We start from the raw sequence: 22345 nt of genomic DNA, 5'->3' as shown, positions 1-22345 counted from the left end.
AACTGTGTATATGAGGGAAGAATTTGGGTCTAAATGACTTAATAGTTTTTTTTTCTTTAGGGGGTCTGAGGGTATAAACTGGGTGTGACAAACTAGCAATATCCTGTAATTGTTGGAACAAATCTTATGGAATTAAGATAAACTTGATTGAATTTACTTAAGCCTTACTGAATTAGGGTTAATACTGTATTAGGGTTAATACTTTTGGAGTACATTGTATTAAAAATGGAATTGTTTGTATTGTGGGATTGTAGGTACTTTCCTAGGTAGGAAGGCAGATGTTAATGTACATCCTCCATTATCAACCCTTTGAAGTCACCTCCCTGAAAAAGTTTGCATATACTAATTCAGACTGGATTCACCAGGGACCAACAGACAAGGCTATTTATCCAGAAACCCTGGTTTTAAACTGGCTCTTGGCTGTCTTCCTGATCCAGCAAACGCACAGGATGCCTGGTCAAAGGAGGGCCCCAATTCTTAGGGTACAGTTGGAAGAGCTGGGCATACTGAGTTCCCATAAGATTGAGGGCTGGTTCTGAGCTGAGGCTGTAATGAACTTGTGATCACAAAGGAAACCCTGGGTATGAGGTGTTGGAGAAATGCTCCTGCCAGTGCCCATGTTAGAGTTGGGGTAATGTGAGATAAGCTTATTAGCTAGGGTTGCCAGTTTTCTAATCGCACAAAATTGAACATCCTGGCCCTGCCCCTTCTCTGAGGCCCTGCACCCTGCTCACTCCATCCCCCTCCCTCCATCACTTGCTCTCTCCCCCACTCTCACTTGCTCATTTTCACCGGGCAGGGGGTTAGGGTATGGGAGGGGTGAGGGCTCCATCTGGGGGCCGAGGGGTTTGGAGTGTGAGAGGGGACTCTGGGCTGAGGTAGGGCATTGGAGTGTAGGAGGGGTTTTGGGTTCTGGGCTGGGGGTGGGGCCAGAAATGAGGGTTTCAGGGTGTGGGAGGGAGCTCCAGGCTGGGGCAGGGGTTGGGGTACAGGGGGAGTGAGGGACTTGGGGTGCAGGAAGGGGCTCTGGGCTGGGGCAGGGGGTTGGAGTGAAGGCTCCGAGCAGCACTTACCTCAGGCAGCTCCCCGGAAGTGGCTGACGTGTCTCTCTGGCTCCTAGGCAGAGGCATGGCCAGGCGGCTTTGCATGCTGCTCCTGCCCACAGATGCCAAACCTGCAGTTCCCACCAATGGGAGCTGTGGAGCCAGCACTCGAAGTCAGGGCAGCAGGCAGAGCCCCCATGACTGCCCCTATGCCTAGGAACCAGAGTGACATGCCAGGAGCTTCCTGGGAGCCACACGGAGCCAGGTAGGGAGCCTGCCAGCCCTGCACAAATTGGACTTTTAATGGCCCAGTCAACTATGCTGACCAGAACTGCTAGGGTCCCTTTTCGGTGGGGTGCTCTGGTCGAAAACCAGACACCTGGCAACCCTATTATTAGCATGTGTATAGGTTCTTTTATTGTTTGTAATATTTTATTCTGTAATACTTTTTATCATAAGAATAAAGTAGGCTTGCGTAGGAAGTGCTATTGTGCCTTATAATTGTAGCAATTATACCTATTAACCATCTCTGAAGAGAAAGCAAGCAGGTGTCCTTAGGCATCTTGTCTGTGCTAGGAATGACACAGTGAAGGCAGGGAACTATGCAGCTGGAAAATACCTTGGTCAGAAGGGAGAGAGATGTGGGGTCTCCACCCAGAAAGGCAGTGTCTGGGGAGCTGGAAGCTTGAGAGGAGGTCCCCTTGCTGGGTCATTGAGGATAAATAGAAATGTAGTTGCCCTAAACTGTAATGCTGGGCTCATTTTCATTAGTTTTATTTGTGGCTGGTACAACTTCAAATAGTTGAATATATTTGTACAGTTGTATTTTTTTCTGGGATAATGGCTTTCATATTCTAATGAACATGATTAACATAGTGTTATTAGCTTCAATACTAAATTTCCTCTTGGCAGGAGATTTTTGCAGCTTGCAAAGTAGCTTCTTTGAATGATCTTGTAGTAAGCCTAATGAATTTCTCTCAGTGGTAAGTTTTTGGAGCTGAAATTCTCTGCAGCTGTGGATACTCATGCTTGTGAATTTGTAAATACTCCTTTTACCTCAGCTTTGAATACAGGCTTGTTAAATAACCTCTTTCAGGTAGAGGTACTTTAATGGTGGTCTGTTCAAGAGATCTATCAAGCAGTCTCACCATACAACATGTTGATGTTTCAGGCTAATATTCTGTTTTACTACTATGAGAAACTTTAGGCTTAAAGGAAAATTAATTTATCTGATATTGCTCCTTAACTGGCATTAAAGACTCAACTTTATATGAATACCTGGAACATCTGTTTAGATATCTAAATGTTAGAAGTTAGATATCTGCAGATATTTGTAATGGTTGTTTCACAACGGGAATATTCTAGTGGGAATATACAAGTGTGCAGTAATGGTCTTTGTGGTAAGCTTTCTTGGGCAGTCTAATGTTGTTGAGTTTTCAGTCATGTTTGATGTGGACTTTATATCTACCATTAGCCTTTATAAATAAGATACTGAGCATCCTAATGTTTAGGTTGGAAGAGCTTTTCGGTGGGCTGTATAGTCTGTCCCTTAGCATCATGGCAGAAGCAACGGTATTATTCTCAAATAATTCCTAATAGGTGTTCAGACTTGAATATCTCCCATGATGGCGACTTCACAATCACATTTTGCAGCTAACTTCATTATCTCACCATTCTTCTTAAAGTTGTTTCTAACCACCAACTTAAGCTTTCCCTTTTATAATTTATACCCATAGCTACTTGTTCTGCTCCTCTTTGCTAATGAGAGCAGCTGATGCTGACTTTTTCTAATCTCCATCTATATATTCGTGAGCAGCCATATCTTTTCCCTCTTTTCTTTAGATGGCTAAGAGGACGAAAAAGTGCCTTGTAATTAAGGGAATTAGGAAGCAAGAATTCTATTTTAAGCTGTCCCACAAACTTCTTGTTTGGAGGTTATTTAGTTTTATTTCATAGATATGGAAACTAAAGCATAGAGATGAAAAATTTATCTTACAGGTGTTGAGGCTATATCAGTATTCATAAAGCATGTTGATACCCTGAGAGTGGAAGATGTTACGTTAGTGTAAAGTGTTTGTATTAAATATGACCAGTTTTTTGTAACCATTTCTTATTTTCCAATGTTTTTATTGTGGAGAGGCATGGCTGAGAGATGGGACTTTGAAAATAGCTGAAATCACATTTTAAACCAGTTAATTTTTTCGAATATGTAGCTGAATCAGTTTGCCTATAAACTTCAGATTTGTAAAATTCAAGAGTCATTTGAGAGCTAGCGCCTAGGACTATATTTGATTGGATGAGGTGTTTATCTGTGGCATTGCTCACCTTAGAAATTGGAATGTCAAGTCCATTGAGTCCCAACACACTTTATGAGAAGTTCATCAAACATCTGACAGACTTGACCAAGCGTTTCATGGGACTGACAGTCCCTAACATCTCAGACAGCATGGTGTGCGTTTTGCAGAGGCTGCAATTAGGAGTTTCTGAACTCTACTTCAGCTCACACACTATACTATATATACCACCTTTTGTCCAAGGATCTCTTTCTGCTTTACAAACCAAATTATGCCTCCCAATACCCTTGTGAGGTATATATGTATCATCTTTATTCCTATGAGATAGAAGTTAAGAATTGAGGCTCAGATATATAAAGAGACTTATCAGTGGCATAGCTGTGCTGAAAACCCAGGTCTCCTGACCTGCATTCCCAGTTTAAATATTTGCAGTGACACACCATTAATTTCCTTCTCCATTAGTTTGAGAAGACTTCCATAAAGGGCAGTGCAGAATAACTTTTATTTAGTTCAGAAAAAGTAACCATGAAACCAATTACTGGTGGTAGATCTTTTGTAAAGTCCCTCTTGAATAAATAAAATTATACTAAATGGAAACAATGTAGTAAAAATGCTGTTTGGCTGAGAAATAGAGCTTTAGTTAGATTTTATAGTATATACAAAGCTGGTCGCAGCTTCTAAAATTCCTTGCATAAATCTGTTTAAGTGCAAAAACTGTGATGATGATCATTTAAGTACACAAAGACAAAAAGGATTAGAGTTCAGTGACATCTAAGTGTTTTACAAATTGAAAAACTATTTTCCTATTTAGAGCTGCAGGCGAAGATTCAGCATGCTCGTCAAATATTCATTTGAATAGAAAAAGCATTATAGTAAATAGAAACTTATACTGTAGTGAATTTTACGTTTGTCATCAAACCATAGTCTAGATCAATTCTATCCAAAATCTACTCTTGGTAGGATTAACAGCTACATTATGATTTTATAGACTTTTGCTGCACAATGTGCATATGCTGTTTTCCCCTCACAACACACTGAAGTATAAAAGTGTTTTCAATGCCTAGGTACAGTAACTCCTCGCTTAAAGTTGTAGTTATGTTCCTGAAAAATGTGACTTCATGTGAAACGATGTTAGGCAAAACCAGTTTTCCCATAAGAATTAATGTAAATGGGGAGGTGGGGCGGGACTAGGTTCCAGGGAAATTTTTTTCACCAGACAAAAGACATTATATACATAAACAGTATATGTTTTAAACAATTTTAAACAAACAGTTTAATATTGTACATGGCAATGAATGATTGTGAAGCTTGGTTGAGGTTGTGGAGTAAGAGGGTGGAATATTTCCCAGGGAATGCCTTGCTGCTAAATGATGAACTAGCAATTGGCTGAGCCCTTAATACGCTGCTGTTAATGTCTCCTCACGCTCTACAAGGCAGCATGGACTGAGGCAGGAGGGAGGAAACACAATAGATGCAGGGCAGTAGCTGCAAACACTTTCTTGCAAAAACTGAACATGAGGATGAGCCCATGCTATCCAGCAGGAGTGCACCACTCCCTCCTCCTGACGGCACATGCACAGCTGCGCAGGTGCTGGCTTTCCAAAGTGCTGAGGGGTGCGTACATGAGACAGAGACAGACAAAGACCTGCCATATCCCATTAAGTGCGTTGACCCCAGTTCAAGTACGTTGCCCTTTTAAGCAGATCAGCCAATTCAGACAGGAAGCAATAGCTTCCAGCAAGTTCCCTCCTTTCTGTCCCTGAGTCCTGTCCCCCTTCTCCGCTTTGTGGAGAGGGGAAACCAGGGGATACGGGCGGGGGACATCCTGATATCAGCACCCCCCTCCCCCAGCAAGCAGGAAGCTCACGGGAGCAGCTCCAAGGCAGAGGGCAGGGCAGGAGCAGCAGGTCGGTGGAGGGACAGCTGAACTGCTGCTGGGCAGCTGCTGAGCCACATACCTTACAGGGAATGTAGGGGATCTGATCGGGGATGGGGGAGAAGCTGCTGGCCTCCCTGGTTCTAATCCCCACAAGGAGGGGCTGCTCTTCCAGAGAATCCTGCAAGCAGTGGACAAAGCAGGTAGCTGCCAAACAACATTATAAGGGAGCATTGCGCAACTTTAAACGAGCATGTTCCCTAACTGATCAGCGACGTAACAACAAAACAATGTTAACTGGGACGACTTTTAAGTGAGTTACTGTACTCAGTTTTGTGCCATCATGGTTTGAAGAAGAAAAATTCAGATGCTTTGTATTATGATTTGATTAAACTTTCTGCATAGTTAAGATTTCATAGCAAGGTTAAAGAGCTGCTTTAGTAACTAAATATTCATTATAAGCCTGTTTATTTTTTAATCTTGCCAGTCAATCTCCAATTTACTTCAGAACAATAAGTAAAAAAAATTCTACCTGTAACATCAAATATGGCATTTTGCTGGAAGTGAAACAATCTGAAATTTTTGGAAATATTTGCCTAAATATTTGAGAAAAGTGAGCGTTTGAAAAATGAGAACTTTCACTTTTGTGGAAGCAGGAAGGCTGTATGACTACCTTTGTAGGAGTTTAAAGTCTGTAGCTAATCTTTCAAAGCTTAGAGCCTCTGCAGAGTTAATAAAGTCTGCAAAGTCAGCTTGAGGGACTTTGAGAAGGTGGCAGATGTAGCTGTGAAAAACTAGGGTGTAATACTACCAAGCAGGAGACAAGATATGCCACTTGGGATGTAATCATTTGCATTTTGATGGAGAAAAAAATACCACAGTTCCTCAAGAAACTGGAGGGAGGATTATCTATAATGTTAAAGAAATTCCCAGGCAAAATCTTCGAGGAAGTTACAAATACCTGGAAATACATAGTTAAGGTTCCACAAACAACCTTAATTCTGACATTGTATTGGCACCTATATTTTGTCTGTCCACCAACAGTCTCTTTGCATCCAGCCACATTGTCATGCCACAGTTCTTTACCATTATGGACAACACATTGTGAACTTTTCTACCGGAAATATAGATCTGTAAACTCCTTCCAACTCATCAGATCTGTGCCATCAACCCAAACTCTTCTCCACCCGTACTTTGACAACTGGAATTACAGCATTTCCTTTCATTCTCTGTATGCCCTCCAGAAACAACTTTGTCAGATCCACTGTTAACTAAAAGTTGGGCTGTCTGTGTTCCAACCGCAAAGAATAATGTGCCTCTCATATTTCACAACACATTCCTCCTTCATAACCATACATGCCTCAAACATTGTGTTGTAAGAGACTCATTTCTGTGTACCATCTCTGAAAGTACCTAAATGTAAAATAGTTGTATGTGTACTGTACTGGGCATTGTCCACCTCTCTCCCTAGCGTGATCCACAGTAAGAGTTGACTACAGCCCCCAGCTATACAGCCTGACTTTTCAGCTGAATCTGTGAAAACTCATGCATTTAGCTCTTTGGGTACCTGGTTTAATATCCAGTATGTTGACCAAGATGACATCTGTCGCATATACATCTTATATACCTGAATCTCTAGGTAAATCGAGGGATGGGCACTGGCTCAGAGTAAAGCTTAACTGTGAAATCTTAAATATAAATTTCCAGATTTTTCAAACTTCTGGTTTTTTATTAAAATTTTAAAATGAGATTTGAGTGATTTGACTATAGTTATTTATAATTTTAACTCAGTGTTTTGTCTGGGATTCAACATAAATTCCTGCAGCCTCTAACTCTAAGTGCACATTGAATTTGAATTGAGTAAGGCCCTCATCCTGCAGTGAGATTTCTGTGGTCAAATATCAGCATTTCTAGATCACCATTGACCTCTGTAGGGCTCTTTGCAGTTGCAAGCCTCTTGGCCTGGATCTTATTGCAGGATCAAGGCCCAAATCTGCCTGGTGACTTAAGGAGTATTTTTTCTATCCTAATGTTTTACATTTTTGTTAAAATTGTGGCAGTGCCCTCAGCCTAACATGAAGAAAAGTTATGCTAGTGCTCTTCAGATAATATGAACTTTAGAGCTAAGTTTAAAATATATTTACAAAATTAATTGATTAAAATTGGGGAAAATATTTTTTATAAATTAAATGGCCACTAAAATTTGGACTGTTGTTACTAAAAAGTTAAAAACAAATAAGCTTCTGCTTTTGTAAGTTTGTACATCATTTGGCCATTTTGCTAGAGACCGAAAGCCAGCGGAGGGAACACACATTGAGTAACCAATCTAATTCGCAGAGCGATGCTGACATTAGACACTGGTGATGCTGATGGCAAAGAAGAAAAGGAGGCAGACTTTAGTTGGCTTTTATTTAATCAGAAGCAAACGTAATCTTTTGCAAAATGAAAAAGGACAAACTACTAAACCGGGAAATGTTAGTTCCTGATTTCTAAGAAAGTATTATTAAGAAGAGGGAGAGTGTTAAAATACACATTAAGAACTCTAAAAAGAATATGAATGGTATCCCATTATAAATTGCTGCACTTCCAAGTTACTCATGCTTGTGGTTCCCAGTATTTTTGTTCCCTTTGTATGGTATTAGTAGAGCACATCGAACATAAGTAAAAAAAGACCCAGATTTCAGTAAAGCCATTTTCAAACTTCAATTTTAGGGCAGCAGCAATGACTCTAAGGACAGTGTTGTTATCATTGCAAGCACTGTTGGCAGCTGCAGAACCAGACGATCCACAAGATGCAGTAGTGGCAAATCAGGTAAGATGTTCAGTGAACTACGTAAAACAAAAACCTTTTATTAATTATCTTCCTCTTAAAGGGACCTTGTCTATTAATATTTCATACCAAATTTAGTTTTTGGAGATAATAGCGTTTATAGATTTTAAGGCCAAATGACAAACTGTTTAAAAAAACCCTGCTCCTTTGCTATTTTTTGCAACCCCGACAGTGCAGCATTGAGAACCTGGAAGTGATCCTGGTTATTATAAAATCAAGTTTCACTTTTGTTTTTCTCCTTATTTAGTCTGAGAGAAATGCAAAGAGTAAACAGCATAATGAAAAGTTACATTGAATTAAAAAAAATTCATCTTAAATAATCTACAGAGTTATGAAGGAAGCATCCTATGTATTTGATGTTTGCAGACTCTAAAATTAACTGTTTTAGTTAATAACCTAATTGATATTAATAGAATTGTAGTTGTCTTGTAAAACTGTCTGTCCCAGTATACAGAGACAGAAAGTAGTGTTAGTTTGAAAATAGCCTTAGTGTAATGTATTTTACTAGAACTCATGTGTGGCCATTTAAAAATGTGTTGAAAACTAGATACAATCAATCCACAAGTGAACATTTTGTTAACTTTTGTTGAACAAAGACCCAAACATTGCTTCTGTAAGTCAGAGGGTAAAAGGTGAAGGTCGTACTTCACAGTGGCAAAGAAAAAAGCTGAGTGCTTCCAGTATCTAGTAAACTTGTACATCTAACTTACATGTGAACATCCTATAGAGCAGGGGATCTCAAACTGTGGGTCAGGACCCAAAGTGGGTCGGGACCCTGTTTTAATGGGGTCACCAGGGCTGGCTTGAGACTTGCTGGGCCCCAGGGCCGAAGCCTGAGCCCCACCGCCTGGGGCCAAAAAGCTCAGGTTACAGGCCCCCTGCCTGCGGCTGAAGCCCTTGGGCTTCCGCTTTGGCCCCTTGCCACAGGTGGTGGGCTCAGGCTTTGGCCTCCCCCTCCTGGGGTTGTGTAGTAACTTTTGTTGTCAGAAGGCGGTCACAGTGCAATTAAGTTTGAGAACCCCTGCTATAGAGTATGGTTAAAAGTGTGGAGTCATACCTGTGAAATTCTGGACAGGCAGTAAGGGTGCCAGGATGACAGCTGAGCAAATAATGGGCATTTTGGTTCATTGGCAAGTCCAAAAAAATCAGAAAAGTCAAAGAAATTGTTGCGGATTGAACAAAATAGTTTATTTAGTTTGAAGCATTTCTTTTATTTTTAAAATACAATTTACAAAATGTGAAGCAAACAATTGAAAATACCAAAACTGAACATTTTCAGATAACTTTTTTTACCAAGTCAGTTTTGGCAAAACGTTGTAATGCCACTACATTTTGCCCAGCTCTAGTCAGGTCCCCCTATCTGATTGTCACTCTAAGCTAGCAGGCTTTTGAAAGATTTTACAGTAGTTCCCTATTATGCCAAACTGACTTTCAGAAAAAAGCAGACAGACCAAATTGAGATCAGTGCTTCGCTACCTGGGAGAAGCTGTTTGAGAACTACACCGAAGTTCCTGCTCTCAGTAGCAGGTGCAGACGTCCTAGAAAGCACTGATATAACGATGTTGTAATGCTTGCTGTGTGAATGAATGCACCCAAGCAGTTCTCTCAGAGCCTGAGTTGCTGTGTTCATGCCTGAATTGTTGCAAAGACAAGCAGGGCTACCATATATTTTGTACAAAGCATGTCTGCACCAGTTTCCTTGCTAAATGTACATTCATCCTTGCTCTCACATTGGTGGGGGTTTCATTTTTGGTTAAAATAAAAACTATTGCTCCAGCAATGACAACTGAAATATTATTTCCCTCCCTACATACTGACAGTGGGATTTATAAGAGCAGTCAAACAATCTTCTAGCAATATGGAGGGTGAAGAGGTTTTATCTTCAGAAATGAAAAACCTTTTTGTAAAGTTCTTCTGTTGGGCTAAACCACTGAGTGCTGAGGAGCAGTGCTATGTGCTACTTCACACCAGGGTTTTATGGTGGGCTGGTGGGGGCATGCCCAGTGATTCTGTGGCTCTGCTGTTGTAGGGAGGATTTTGATGCCCCCACTACCTGCAAAGATCTGCAGAAAGGTAATTTTACTGGGTTTTGCAAAGGTATAAGGATTTAGCTCTTAATTATAACAGTTGATGTTTTTACATGCAACTGTCACTAATGTGTTAGTATAAAGAATAAAAGTTAGCAAAGAAACTAATTTAAATATAATTTGTTATACAAAATAAATACAAATATACTTATATAAAATATATTTCATATATTTACAGATTAAACATTCACAAGGATAATCCCTCACATGCTTGTTGGAATGTCATTTTCACAGAGACTAGGTGGTTAGGTAATATCTTCTATGGGACCAGCTTCTGTTGGTAAAAGATGCAAGCTTTCGAGCCACACAGAGCTCCTCTTCTGGTCTGGAAAAGGTACTTCCAGTGTCACAGCTAAAATACAAGGTGGAACAGATTGTTTAGCATAAGCAGTTAGCACATATTCTAAGGGACCATTCAAGGTGACAGCCTGTTAACATCCCTGCCATCATATGACAAAAAGAGGGAGTTAGTGGGTTACAGCTTGTTATAATAGGCCATAAATTCAGTGTGTCTGTTCAGTTCAGGATTTCTAGTCTCTAGCAGAGTTATGAATTTAAGCTCCCAGGCTCGTCTTTTGAAAGTGTTGTGCAGGTTTCCTTTGAGGATGAGGACTGTATCAGGTGTTAATGGGTCACTCTATCTTGAATGGTCCCTGAGAATGTGCTTGACTACCCACGCTAGGTTTCAGAGTAGCAGCCGTGTTAGTTTCTAAGGTGCCACAAGTACTCCTTTTCTTTTTGCAAATACAGACTAACAAATTTATTTGAGCATAAGCTTTTGTGAGCTACATCGGAATGCATCCGATGAAGTGAGCTGTAGCTCACGAAAGCTTATGCTCCAATAAATTTGTTAGTCTCTAAGGTGCCACAAGTACTCCTTTTCTTTTTACCCATGCTAAACAATCTGTTCAGTCTTGCAGTTAGCTATACATTGGGAGTACCTGAAGGAGAGTTCTGTGTGACTTTTGGTCTCTCTCACCAACAGAATTTAGTCCAATAAAAGATATTACCTTACCCATCTTGTCTCTCTAATATCGTGGGAGTGATGTGGCTATAACTACACTGCATGTTTTCTTATAAACATTTTAAATTCATGAATTTATTTACACGTGTTGAATTACCACATTTCCATGTAATAGACATAGGGTTCCAGCTACGCCTCCTGCAGATGATGGGATTTAAAGTCAAGAAATGTGCACAACCAAGTCTAGTTTTAGAACTTTGCGGCTCTTTTAAGTATAGTACAGCAATCAAAGGATCTAGATGTAGATGCAGATGCAAATTTTTTCTTCTAAATTTCTTGGCCATTCAATCAAGAGCCAGATATTTACCAGTAACTACAGACTCTTGTGCATGTTCTTGAAGCACTAAAACCTAGACTTGAATAAGGTTGTTATGCAAACATTCTCTATTAAACAATTTTAAACTTTTCCTCTACTCAAAATGAAGCCTAGAAAGCAAACAAATGAACTAATAGTGTTCTGAAATATGTATTTGAAAATATAGCTGAAAAGAAACCTTCATGGATTTATTTTTGGGTCTCAGAGAAAAAACAGGCAAAAACTTTAGGATGCTATTAATAGTTTAAGTATTTATTTTTTAAAAGACCAAACCTTTTTTGTGAATATTTGGTTTGTTTAAACTTTCCTTCAGTTGTAATGACAATACAGTGCTATTTATTGGCCACTTCATGAAGTGGATTGCTTCCAGTTTAGGGGACTTCCCTCAACCTTAATATAGTCATCTTCATCTGTTACCATTGCATTTTTTAAGGAGCATTGCTTCTTAAATTATTGTAATGTATAATTCATTTTGAGATTATACAAATGACACAGATTGTAAGGTCTTTGGGACAGGGACACACTTTTTTGGGGCAATGGAGGTGGTGTATAGTGCCTACCACAATGGGGTTCTCGTCCATGACTGGTCTCCTAGGCCAGTGGTTCTCAACCGGGGGGTACTGAGAGGTTTTCCAGAGGGTACATCAACTCATCTAGATATTTGCCTTGTTTTTCAGCACGAGCGAATCAGTACACACTAAAATTTCATACAATGACTTGTTTATACTGCTCTATAGACTATACACTGAAATGTAAATACGATATTTATATTCCAGTTGATTTATTTTATAATTTATATGGTAAAAATGAGAAACTTGCTTTAAAAGTATGTAAATTTCCAATTTTAAAAACTGTTATTAAATATAAGGATTACTAAAACAGGGCGCTCCTATCTTGCTGATCTGAAAATGTAATTTGTGACAAATGAAGCATACCTCAGCTTTCGAATGCCTGACACAGGCTGGAAACTTTCATTGTTGTTTTAAGGTAAAGTTCTATTACATATGAGAATTTGTTTTTTGGCAGTATTAGTGTAAACACTTACATCTTCCACACAATTTTTCTAGTAAGTAAACCTACCTTCAAAACAGTGGCAGGCCTCCAGCCATTTCCATGTGACCATCTGTTTCTCAGCTCCTTTTTTTGTCACCAATTATATCAATTTTAGATATGATATCAATGATATCAATTCTACTTCCCAGGAGGAAGTCTAGTAGTAAAATGGCAACCCTCATTGAGACACTGCAGACCTTTTCTCAGTAATGAAGGTTCTAAAAAAAGACTTTTTAAAAAAAAATAATTGGGGGAAACGCTGTAAGAAATATAGTGTGTGTGCAATTCAGTGAACATTACAACACAGTGAGTTAGTTTCTGCTCTCAGCTACACTGGTTATGCATATTGCGTATCTGGACAAACATCAGTGTAGTTACTCTGGCTTTATGTCAGTAACTGAGCAGAATTTGATTATACATGTAAAATATATAAACTGTCTTATCAGAATATAAATGCAAACTCATTGTTATCTGATGCTTGTGAGTAATGTTTGTGTAGGTTTGAATCCTCAACAACGAACCAAAAACTCGAAATTTCATTTTGGAACTACGACTAATTACAAGATTTGAAGATACTATATATAGAAGGAATTACAGAATGGAATTTGCCAAAATCAGCTAGCCTTTTAATTGGACTTTGCTAAATAGTTATATGGATTTACTTTTTTCTCTTTTTGTATAGTACAAACAAAACCCAGAAATGTTCAAACAGACAGCTCGACTTTGGGCACATGTGTATGCTGGAGCACCAGTTTCTAGTCCAGAATACACCAAAAAAATAGAAAACCTTTGTGCTATGGGCTTTGATAGGGTAAGTATGTGTATATATATGTGTACTTTTTTTTTTTTTTTTTTTACAAGTTAGGGGCAGGGCAGCTATATATGTAATATGAGCTATAGCTCAAATTATAATAAAAGGTTTGCTATTTTCATAGCCCTCAATAAATCTGATCAGTTTATTTTGCTGACTGTTTTTCTTGGTGACAACGACTGGATGTTTAACATAGGATGTCTTATGTACTAATAAAGTACTTAGAAAAATCTGTTCATTTAATTATAAAATGAAAATTACTATGCTTTTAATGCTAAAAATTCTCAGTTGAGACTGTAACGACTGGTAATTTAGCAAATATAGATCTTGATAAATGTGTAAAGTTTTCAGTCTGACTTTCAGTGCTACAGCTGGGTTTATGTGAAGAGCAACTTCACACCCTGAAAAATCTCACTTCCTTCATTTTGTTTTTACAGAATGCAGTAATAGTGGCCTTGTCTTCAAAATCATGGGATGTAGAGACTGCAACAGAATTACTTCTGAGTAACTGAGCCATGTAAAGAGCTGCTTCTGTAGTCCAGCTTGCCCTTTCTGAGGAGCATCACCATCTGTTATTTTTAGGATTCTATATAGATTCTCTTTTAAAACTGGCGCTCTTGCCTGATGATGCTATCTAAGCACTATTGGAGACTGAAAAACTGCTCTGTAAATAAAGCTAATTAAACGTCTGTGTAAATTTAAAAGGGGAAATACTTTAATTTTTTCTTACTAAATATTGTAAAAATTCTTTGAGCTCAGCTAAAACAATGGGGCGGGGGGGAACATGCCTACTTTAGTGTTTAGCAGTGTGACCAAGACTAGCAGGAATTTGCTTCAGGATTTTGATTTAATTATTCAGATAACATTGAGTGTCAAAGTCATCAAAATTGTTAGTGTCACTCATCCATCTATCTTACTGTTTTTAACATGGATCCTATGTGCCTGTGGATTGACCTATATTTGCATGCTTGTACTTTACTAGACATTTTAGATAGGGTAGCTGAAGAGAGCACCATTTAAGTACTTGAATGTTCTTGTTAACTTTTTTTCTGAAAGCAGTTTCAAGATTTATCAAAAGTTCAAAATGGTGACCTGTTCAGAACCTCTTTCTTAGTCAGGTGACTGGGAAATCTGCTTATTTGCCCTCTCCAACAACACACACCTAAAATATCATTCTGGATTCCCTTCCATAATCTGTGGGTCTGGGTGCCATTAACAGTAGTTTAGTTGCCACTTTAAATGGTATATTTTGAATAACCAGTAAATGTGTTTAACCATCATACTTGCTACACAATCATAAAAGTTTGGTATGTCTGGACATAGCACAAAAAAGTGGAGCTGCTTTTTGTTGTTTGTTATATAGAGGTCAGAACTCCTTCAATAAATTTGGATAGTATAAATTCACTGGATTTGGGGGAAGAACAACTGAACAATTCTCGTATACTGAGAATTTAAAAAAAACTAATGAAATATTTTTCTTTGAGTACTTGCTGTGATGCAATCAGCTGTTTTTTGCAACAGCTTTCTAGCTTTATTTTGAGCTTCAGTATAAGGATTGCTTACCAGGTACTTTAAAAATTCACTCGTTTGCATTTTTCCCTAGTTGATACATGGAGGCTGGTGTTGGTGTTCTTACTGTACATACTTCAAATGCACATAGAAGTAGAAGTGTGTTCTCAGTTTAACTTTCTTTTGGATTGATGTTTCTGATAAACGAGAACTGAAATTACCTTCGCTTGTAAATAGTCAGTCTTTCTATTCGTATTAAAATTACATTTCATCCTGAGTTTAAAAGCTTGAAAATTATTAGTTTGCAACTTCAAACAGTAGTACATCCATCTAAAGAAAGTTGTCATGTCTGTATGGATACAGTTGGATACTTCTGAAAATACATCAGACATGAAACTTTCAGCTAAAATAGAAACTGAGTAGAGACTGGGGATTGTGGATGATAGTGTACCATAAAAGGTTTCTTTTCCGTGACTGTCTTCTCTTAAGCAATAGTCTAATAAGTGGGGGGAAATGTACATTCATTTTGCTTGAACTATAAAATGAGCTGTAACAGTGTCATACTTCATAGACGATCCAGTTTGTAAATGATACTGGAAGCAATGGGGAATATTATTAAACACCTGGAGCAAAGTAGTAGGGGGAACAGAACTAGAAAATAGAGATGGAAAAGACCTAACTAATGCAGGATTACTCCCTGCAGTAGTCTATCTAATGTGTTCATACTTTAAAAATACTTGCAGAACACAGATAGTAAATTTTTAACTCCCATCCGTGCAATACTAAACACAGTTGCTATAGTCTTTCTGTACTGCTTTCTAAGGTTTTATTCATTGATCATATTTCTTGGATTTTCTTGCAGTAGTGTAAGTCATTTTCAGAGATGCCAAAGGAAACAAGACTTTTTTTTGTTGTTTTTCCTTGATATTTATTTATTTTTGTTAACAATTAAAAGCTGCTACTGCTCAACTGGTTTGTTAGGTAATAGCTGGAAACAGTAGAAAACTATGGCAATTTTGCCATTTGTGTTAAAATCTCAAGTTACTGTCTTTTTCTGTTATGTATAGTTTGATAAGAACATTTTGATCATTTCATTTACATGTTATTTACCCTGGTGGTAATTGTAAATGGCTGACTACTACTTTCCCTTGTTCTGCACTGCTATTTATCAAAGAAAGGAACTTGGAAATCATTGGGGGACATAAAACTTAATTATAGCCTCTGGACCTGTCATTTTGATAACAGGATTAGTCTCTTAGAGAGGACTGTGAGCACATCTCAAATGATAATCAGAGCAAAGTTTTCCAAGCATATAAGGGAGGGGATGGAATGGGGGGAGGGGGGAGAGAGAAGAAAAGAGTGGGGAATTGCTTTACTTCATCACTGTTACCACTGAAACAATTCCCCATCATGGATTTTCTCCTGCTATTTCCTTCACCCAGTACCTCATTTTCTTTGTGGTATTGCAAACTGTTCTCCTAATACAGTTCTGTTCAAATGCCAGTGTGTCCTTTCCTCCCATGGATTTAGTAACTAAGGTACTTGACTCAGTGCCAGCTCGGATGCTGCAGCAAGGAAGTGTCTTGAGCTGGATGGGGAAGTGACCCAATATTAAGCAGACATTCATAATGTGAGGTCCCTATGAATTTGAATCCTTTGTAAGGAACATTTTTCTATTCTTGGGTAACTAGCAGAGTTGAATATAAGGTTATGTTGTACCAGATTAGTGTAACTGCAGCCAGGGATGAACCCTAGGAATCTCTTACTGTTTGGGTGTTTTAACATAGTAACTTTGTAAAGACTAAATTGTAGTTCCGTTTTTTTATGACTGAACATCTCTATATTCAGGGCCCTGTGCATTCACGACTGTGGAATTGCTATACAATCTACTCCTGCTGCAGATTTGTGCAGCACATTTACACTTACAGTTTAAAAACATCTAGGCATTATGGCTGCAAATAATTTCTAAATGTAAATTGATGCCTTGTCATCTTCCTTAGTCTGCAAGCAGACAGTTTAAAATAATAACTGTGAAGTCTGAACAACCCCATTTATCTCAATAGGTGTTAATGCTGTAACTTAGTGACTCCCTAAATGTCAGCTAAATTTCACTGCTGAACATTTTAGCACCAACATCTAGTTAATGTAGTTTATCAGTTGTTTTCGGATAGTGTTGTTGGTGAACAAGAAATTTCAGTCTTTTCTTGCCCCTCACAAATTTTGAAGTAGCTTCTGACCTTATTCAGAGGCAAAGAAAAGTTGCCTTTCCTATTGCCAATAGCTTCAACTCCCTCACGGGTGCCAAAAGGTCCATTTATACCCCATCTAGTTGCCAAAAACCCCACAATTTTTAAGTTCTCAATATGAGAAACTCACATAGGGAAATTAAAACTTATGGACAATATAAAAAGGACACTACTGATGTTACACCACATTTAAGTAAAAGGCTCCATTTTCTGATTTACCTGAATTTGCCACAAGTTTCCAGTCTCAGAGTACTGCCTAAACTAGGGGCCTTATAGCAGAATTTAGGTCCAGCTTGCCACAGAGTACATGGGGCCTTGACTGTAATCAGTCAGGCAGTATTTATTTATGGAATTAGGTACTACAAATTTTGTTGAACTTAAAGTTTGTTCTTGATTTTCATTGTATTTAACTTTTTTCTTTCAAGTAAATTAGGATTGGGAACACTGATGTTTGCATCTGGTGTCTGAAAGGAGAAATTCATTAGCCAAAAAGAGACTTATCTTGAAACAGCAGATCTACATTCTGTGATGTGGATAATGGAAACACTTAAACTATGCAAAATTAACCTTCATAAAACAGCTGGAAGTCAGACCTGGCAGGTGAGAGAGTACAGATCACTTATTTAATGGAAAACAAAATACGATTTCAGGTAAAAGCTCTTGTTTACTGTGGTGGCTGTCATTAATATGAAGAGGTCAGCTTTCAGAGCCAGGGGCGGCTTAACTGTGTGCATGCCCATTGCTTGCTTCCTATGGAAGCAACAAACAGAGCCTAGCTTATTGTTAGAGACAAGCCCAGGAAGGGCCAATGTTAACTAAAACTTACTTACACGGCTAAAATATTTTGAACACGGGTTCAAGGGGGACAAATGGGATTAGGTGATTGTGATGTTGGAGTGGAAGGGCTTCTCTACACACACATTTAGTTCTCAGCAAGCTGGGGTATAAACCTATTCTGTACTAATAGTTCCTTACTGTGCTTTGAGCTACTCCAGTTTCAAAGCAGCATAGCTCCAAGTACTGTAAGGAACTGTTAGTACATGATAGATTTATACCCCAGCTTGCTGAGAACTAAATGTTTGTGTAGAGAAACCAAAGACTCTTAGTAGATGTGATCATGGATTGTTTTGTAGAACATGTGACAGCAATTGGCTAAGCAGAGGACAGTTAAAAATGTTCATTTTCCCATGCTTTTTACTACATCACAATAGTAAAACATGAAGTAAAGCTTTTCTGGGAAGAGCATGTAGGTGTTTTCACTGTTAATAGCCTAATTTTCCAAATGTTGCTTTGGTGACAAAAGTGTTATCATTTGTCTTCAATTAGACTGCTGATCCATATTAAACATATTTCAGTAAAAACATATACTATGACCTTCCCACTTTTACTGTTACAGCTTCATTAGCTGATGCATCATTAGACATGCAAGGTATGTGTTGCTTCTCATTTGGTTATTTCAACTATAATGCTCTGTAGGCAACCTCAGCAACTTTACTTTTCAGATTTGTTACCCATGGACCAATTGTTGCAAATAATTTGCACTGTACTGTGACGTTACCTGCTTGTGGGCAGCATAAAAAATAGCTAGCCAATTGCTTATGAGGCTGAACCATTCACTGAAAACGTAAGTTGAAATACCTAACTCTCAGATGAGGAAATGTACTATGAAAGTGCTGTATTATCCGTTTTACAATTTGCAACAACTGTTCGTGCTGAAGGATGCTGCTATCATAGGAATGCTGATTTCAACTGTTGAAGAATCCCACTTGTGAGATACCTTTTCCATCTCAAATTTTGATTTTTTTAAAAGTTAATAAAGAATACTGGAGAAGGTTTGTTACTGAGCATTTAATTTCCTGTAAAGGGTGAGTGGGAGTGGGCTGGACTGAAGCATCAGTGTTTTTTGTCTTGAGAATAAAAACTACACAACACTTTTGTACACAAATGATTTTTTAAATAAATACACATTTTAAAAGATGTTGATTTTCACTGGGAATGCTTAACAATAAATGCATGTTTCCCTGAAAACAGTTTTCATCTGATTTCTGGTTACACTTCTTCCTCAATCTGAGATGGACTGGGAGGCAGTGCACCATGTAAAAAGGGGGAATGAAGTTCAAGGTAACTTTGATGTCAAAAAAAAAAAAAGGCTTACACATTTCTTGTTCAAGTAAGATAAATCAGTGTAATGAGGTGAAACCAAGGTCAGAAAAAAGCATGTACATTGCAGCTAGGACCTGATGAAGCCCTAGAATACTATAGCTATGGTAACTAAGTTTTTGACTTTCCTGCCACCATTCCATTAAAAACAGCAGTGGCACATCTTTCTGGAGGAACGATATAGCTAACTTGTCGAAAAAACTTTTCTAGGCTTTTTTCAATAGACTACTACTAATCCATGCTCTAGTTACACATCATCATATAGGTGGATTGTTCAGTTTGGGTAAGCTGTATTCATTTCTTTATATGGAAAAATGTGACAGGCCATTCTCTCCCTGTGGATGTTGGAGATGAATGGCTGGCTGCTTCATCTTTCAGCTGTATGAAAGATCTGATAGAGGTTGTGGTATTCCTCTAACTTTCCAATAAAACAGCCAGCCAGTCACATTAAAATAAAATAGAGCTCTTTCCCTCCCACTCAGTCAGTTCATCATCACTGGTATACAAAGGCTAACCTAGTACTTATGAACTCTTTATTGTTCACGTAGGTCCCACTGACTGTTCCTTTGTTTTCATTATAGCATAGCACCAACTCTGTCATAAAGGTTAAGATAAACATGCAGAGATGGAATGGGTTTGGTCTTGTAAATTCTTTCAAGATTCTGCAACAAGGGCTTGAATTCCTGTAGTGCTGGATTGGTAAAGTAATATTCTAGGAGTCTAATTCAGGTATTTAGTGCAAACAAGGTGGCTATACTGTCATATTTGGGTGTGTGAACAGGGTAGGAAAGCTGGCATAAGAGGGTAGGGAAGAGTTTTGTTCCCTTTTGTGTGAAGTGTTTAATGTTCGTATGTTACACATCCAATCACAGAGGTAAATGTTTTATGAGTTTCTGGTATTTAGTCATGGCTCTTGCTAAATGTGCTGTGAAGCACACTTCCAGGGTCACTGCTAATGCAAGGATCTGAATTAAGTCACCTTTCATCTACTGGTTGTGACTACAGAGAGTCATATAGAGAGGTAGAAGGATAAAGGGACCTATAACAACTATTCAACTTCTTCCCCCTTGAAGGAGCAAATAGAACCCATCCCAGCCATGTTGGAGGAAGAACAAGTGTAACATGTTTAAAAGCATGTCAGAAAGGCAATGGGATCTGGGAACTTATCTCAAGCCCCACTCATAGTGCAAAAGCATCTCTCTCCCATCCTAGAATATCAGGGTTGGAAGGGACCTCAGGAGGTCATCCAGTCCAACCCCCTGCTCAAAGCAGGACCAATCCCCAACTAAATCATCCCAGCCAGGGCTTTGTCAAGCCTGATCTTAAAATCACTTCCGCGTAGACCGATAATGTCCATTTAGGACATCATTTCCAAACCAAGTACTGGTCCAGGCATTATGTAAGGAAGCCCTTTGAAGTCTGAGTGAGTGCTTAGGCCCAAGTTTGCTGGAGATGGGAGAAAGATATTCTTTCTGCCTGTCTTTTTTATTGTGCACCATACTGGAAATTGGCTCTGTCAGAGCACATGGATGCTATAGTACATAAGAGTGGCCATACTGGGTCAGACCAAAGGTCCATCTAGCCCAGTATCCTGTCTTCTGACAGTGGCCAATGCCAGATGCCCCAGAGGGGATGAACAGGTAATCATCAAGTAATCTGTCCCCTGTCACTCATTCCCAGCTTCTGGTAAGGGAGGCTAGGGACACCATCCCTGTCCATATACATATACTGGTTGTTCCACACAGATCCACAGCAAATATGGTCAACAACCTGCTATGGTCATTTGCCTCTGCTGCTGATCTGCTCCACAGTGGCTGCTCTTTGGTCCTCAGGAAGGTTATGTCCATCCCCAATGAGAATTACAAGAACAAAGCTGTATTTAATTTACTGAAGTAGGCCACACCTACACCCTCATTGTCCTAGCTAGAAAGGGTCTCAATACCCTGGTGCTGTGTGAACATCAGTATGTTCAAATAAACTGGGTATGGAGGTTTATAGATGAGATCATACACTAATATTATCCCCATAAGTTATGCTTAGTGCTTTTGAATGTAAATTGGAAAAGGTAGAAATGTCGAACTTTCTACCTATACAATAGTCATGGCAAAATGATGGCTCATTATAAAGTAGAAATGCAGAAAAAAATTACAAACACCTACTGGAGGTTAAGCTGTTGATAACTACAGAATATAGCAAACAATAGAAAGGATAATGCCAAATATCATATGGAAACAAATGTCAAATTTTGAAAAGGATCACATCCTATTATAAAAATTAGTGTCTACTCTATCAAAGCACTTCCAAACATACCCAAAGATTACTAAGGGAAAATTACTCACCAATAATTTTATTTGCCAGAGTCCTCTCTTCTTCCAGCAGTATGGCTTCGCTGACCAGAAGCAAAGAGGCAAATAAACGTTTACCAAGACTAACATATAAACACTGATCTGTCCATTCAAATACAGAATAATAGATAAGAGAACAAATGTCAAGCCACAAGCCTGAAGTGGAGGATGGATGAGGACTATGAGACAATCATTACCAGTGAGTAATCTTCTATTGTGATACATCCCTCTTCATCCATCCTTCCCAACAGCAGTAATTACAGGTAGTGAATGGGGCATGAGCCAAACAAGATGGGCTTACCATACATTGGCACTGGGAACACATCAGCCAAATAACATCAACAGATCAGGATGGATCCAACTGGTAATGCCATATTGAAAAGATAACGCGGGGGGGAGGGCTATCAAAGTAAGTTTCTGTGTTCTGTGCCCAGAAGTTGGCCTGCCCCACAGAAAATGGCATCTAACAATTTTGGAGGTAGTGGTTTGACCTGATGTAGGCTAATGGGGCACTAATCTAAACTTCTGTGGTCATGGTGGTCTTTGTTACACACTTCGAAGCAAACAAACTTAACTTTTTGAAAACTCCCAAATCTGTGAGAGAAAATTTCAGAACTCAACTGAATCCAGGCAGAGACAGTTCCTGTGCTGTAATAGAGAGTGAATGAAACAACAGGTTAAATAAATATGAAACTCCAATTGCATCGCTAGAATAATACTCAAGGAGGCATCAACTAACCAACTTTGTCTT

The 22345-nt window shown here is 38.7% G+C and overlaps 1 protein-coding gene across 5 annotated transcripts in view; it reads left to right on the top strand.

The window, feature by feature from the left end:
• The window catches only part of UBE2K (ubiquitin conjugating enzyme E2 K), a 58426-nt gene extending 44388 nt beyond the window's left edge, over positions 1-14038 (top strand). For all 5 annotated transcript variants that reach the window (XM_073342248.1, XM_073342249.1, XM_073342247.1 and 2 more), the window contains 3 exons: positions 7926-8025; positions 13206-13334; positions 13772-14038. In XM_073342248.1, coding sequence (XP_073198349.1) covers positions 7926-8025; positions 13206-13334; positions 13772-13846 — 304 coding nt within the window. In that variant the 3' untranslated portion in view covers positions 13847-14038. The remainder of the gene's footprint in view (positions 1-7925; positions 8026-13205; positions 13335-13771) is intronic.
• Positions 14039-22345: the final 8307 nt, after the last annotated feature.

Source organism: Lepidochelys kempii, chromosome 4 (genome assembly GCF_965140265.1).
Source record: "Lepidochelys kempii isolate rLepKem1 chromosome 4, rLepKem1.hap2, whole genome shotgun sequence".
Classification (NCBI taxonomy): Eukaryota; Metazoa; Chordata; order Testudines; family Cheloniidae; genus Lepidochelys; species Lepidochelys kempii.
The sequence above is the reverse complement of the archived record's forward strand: the minus strand, read 5'-3'. Positions and strand labels throughout refer to the sequence as shown.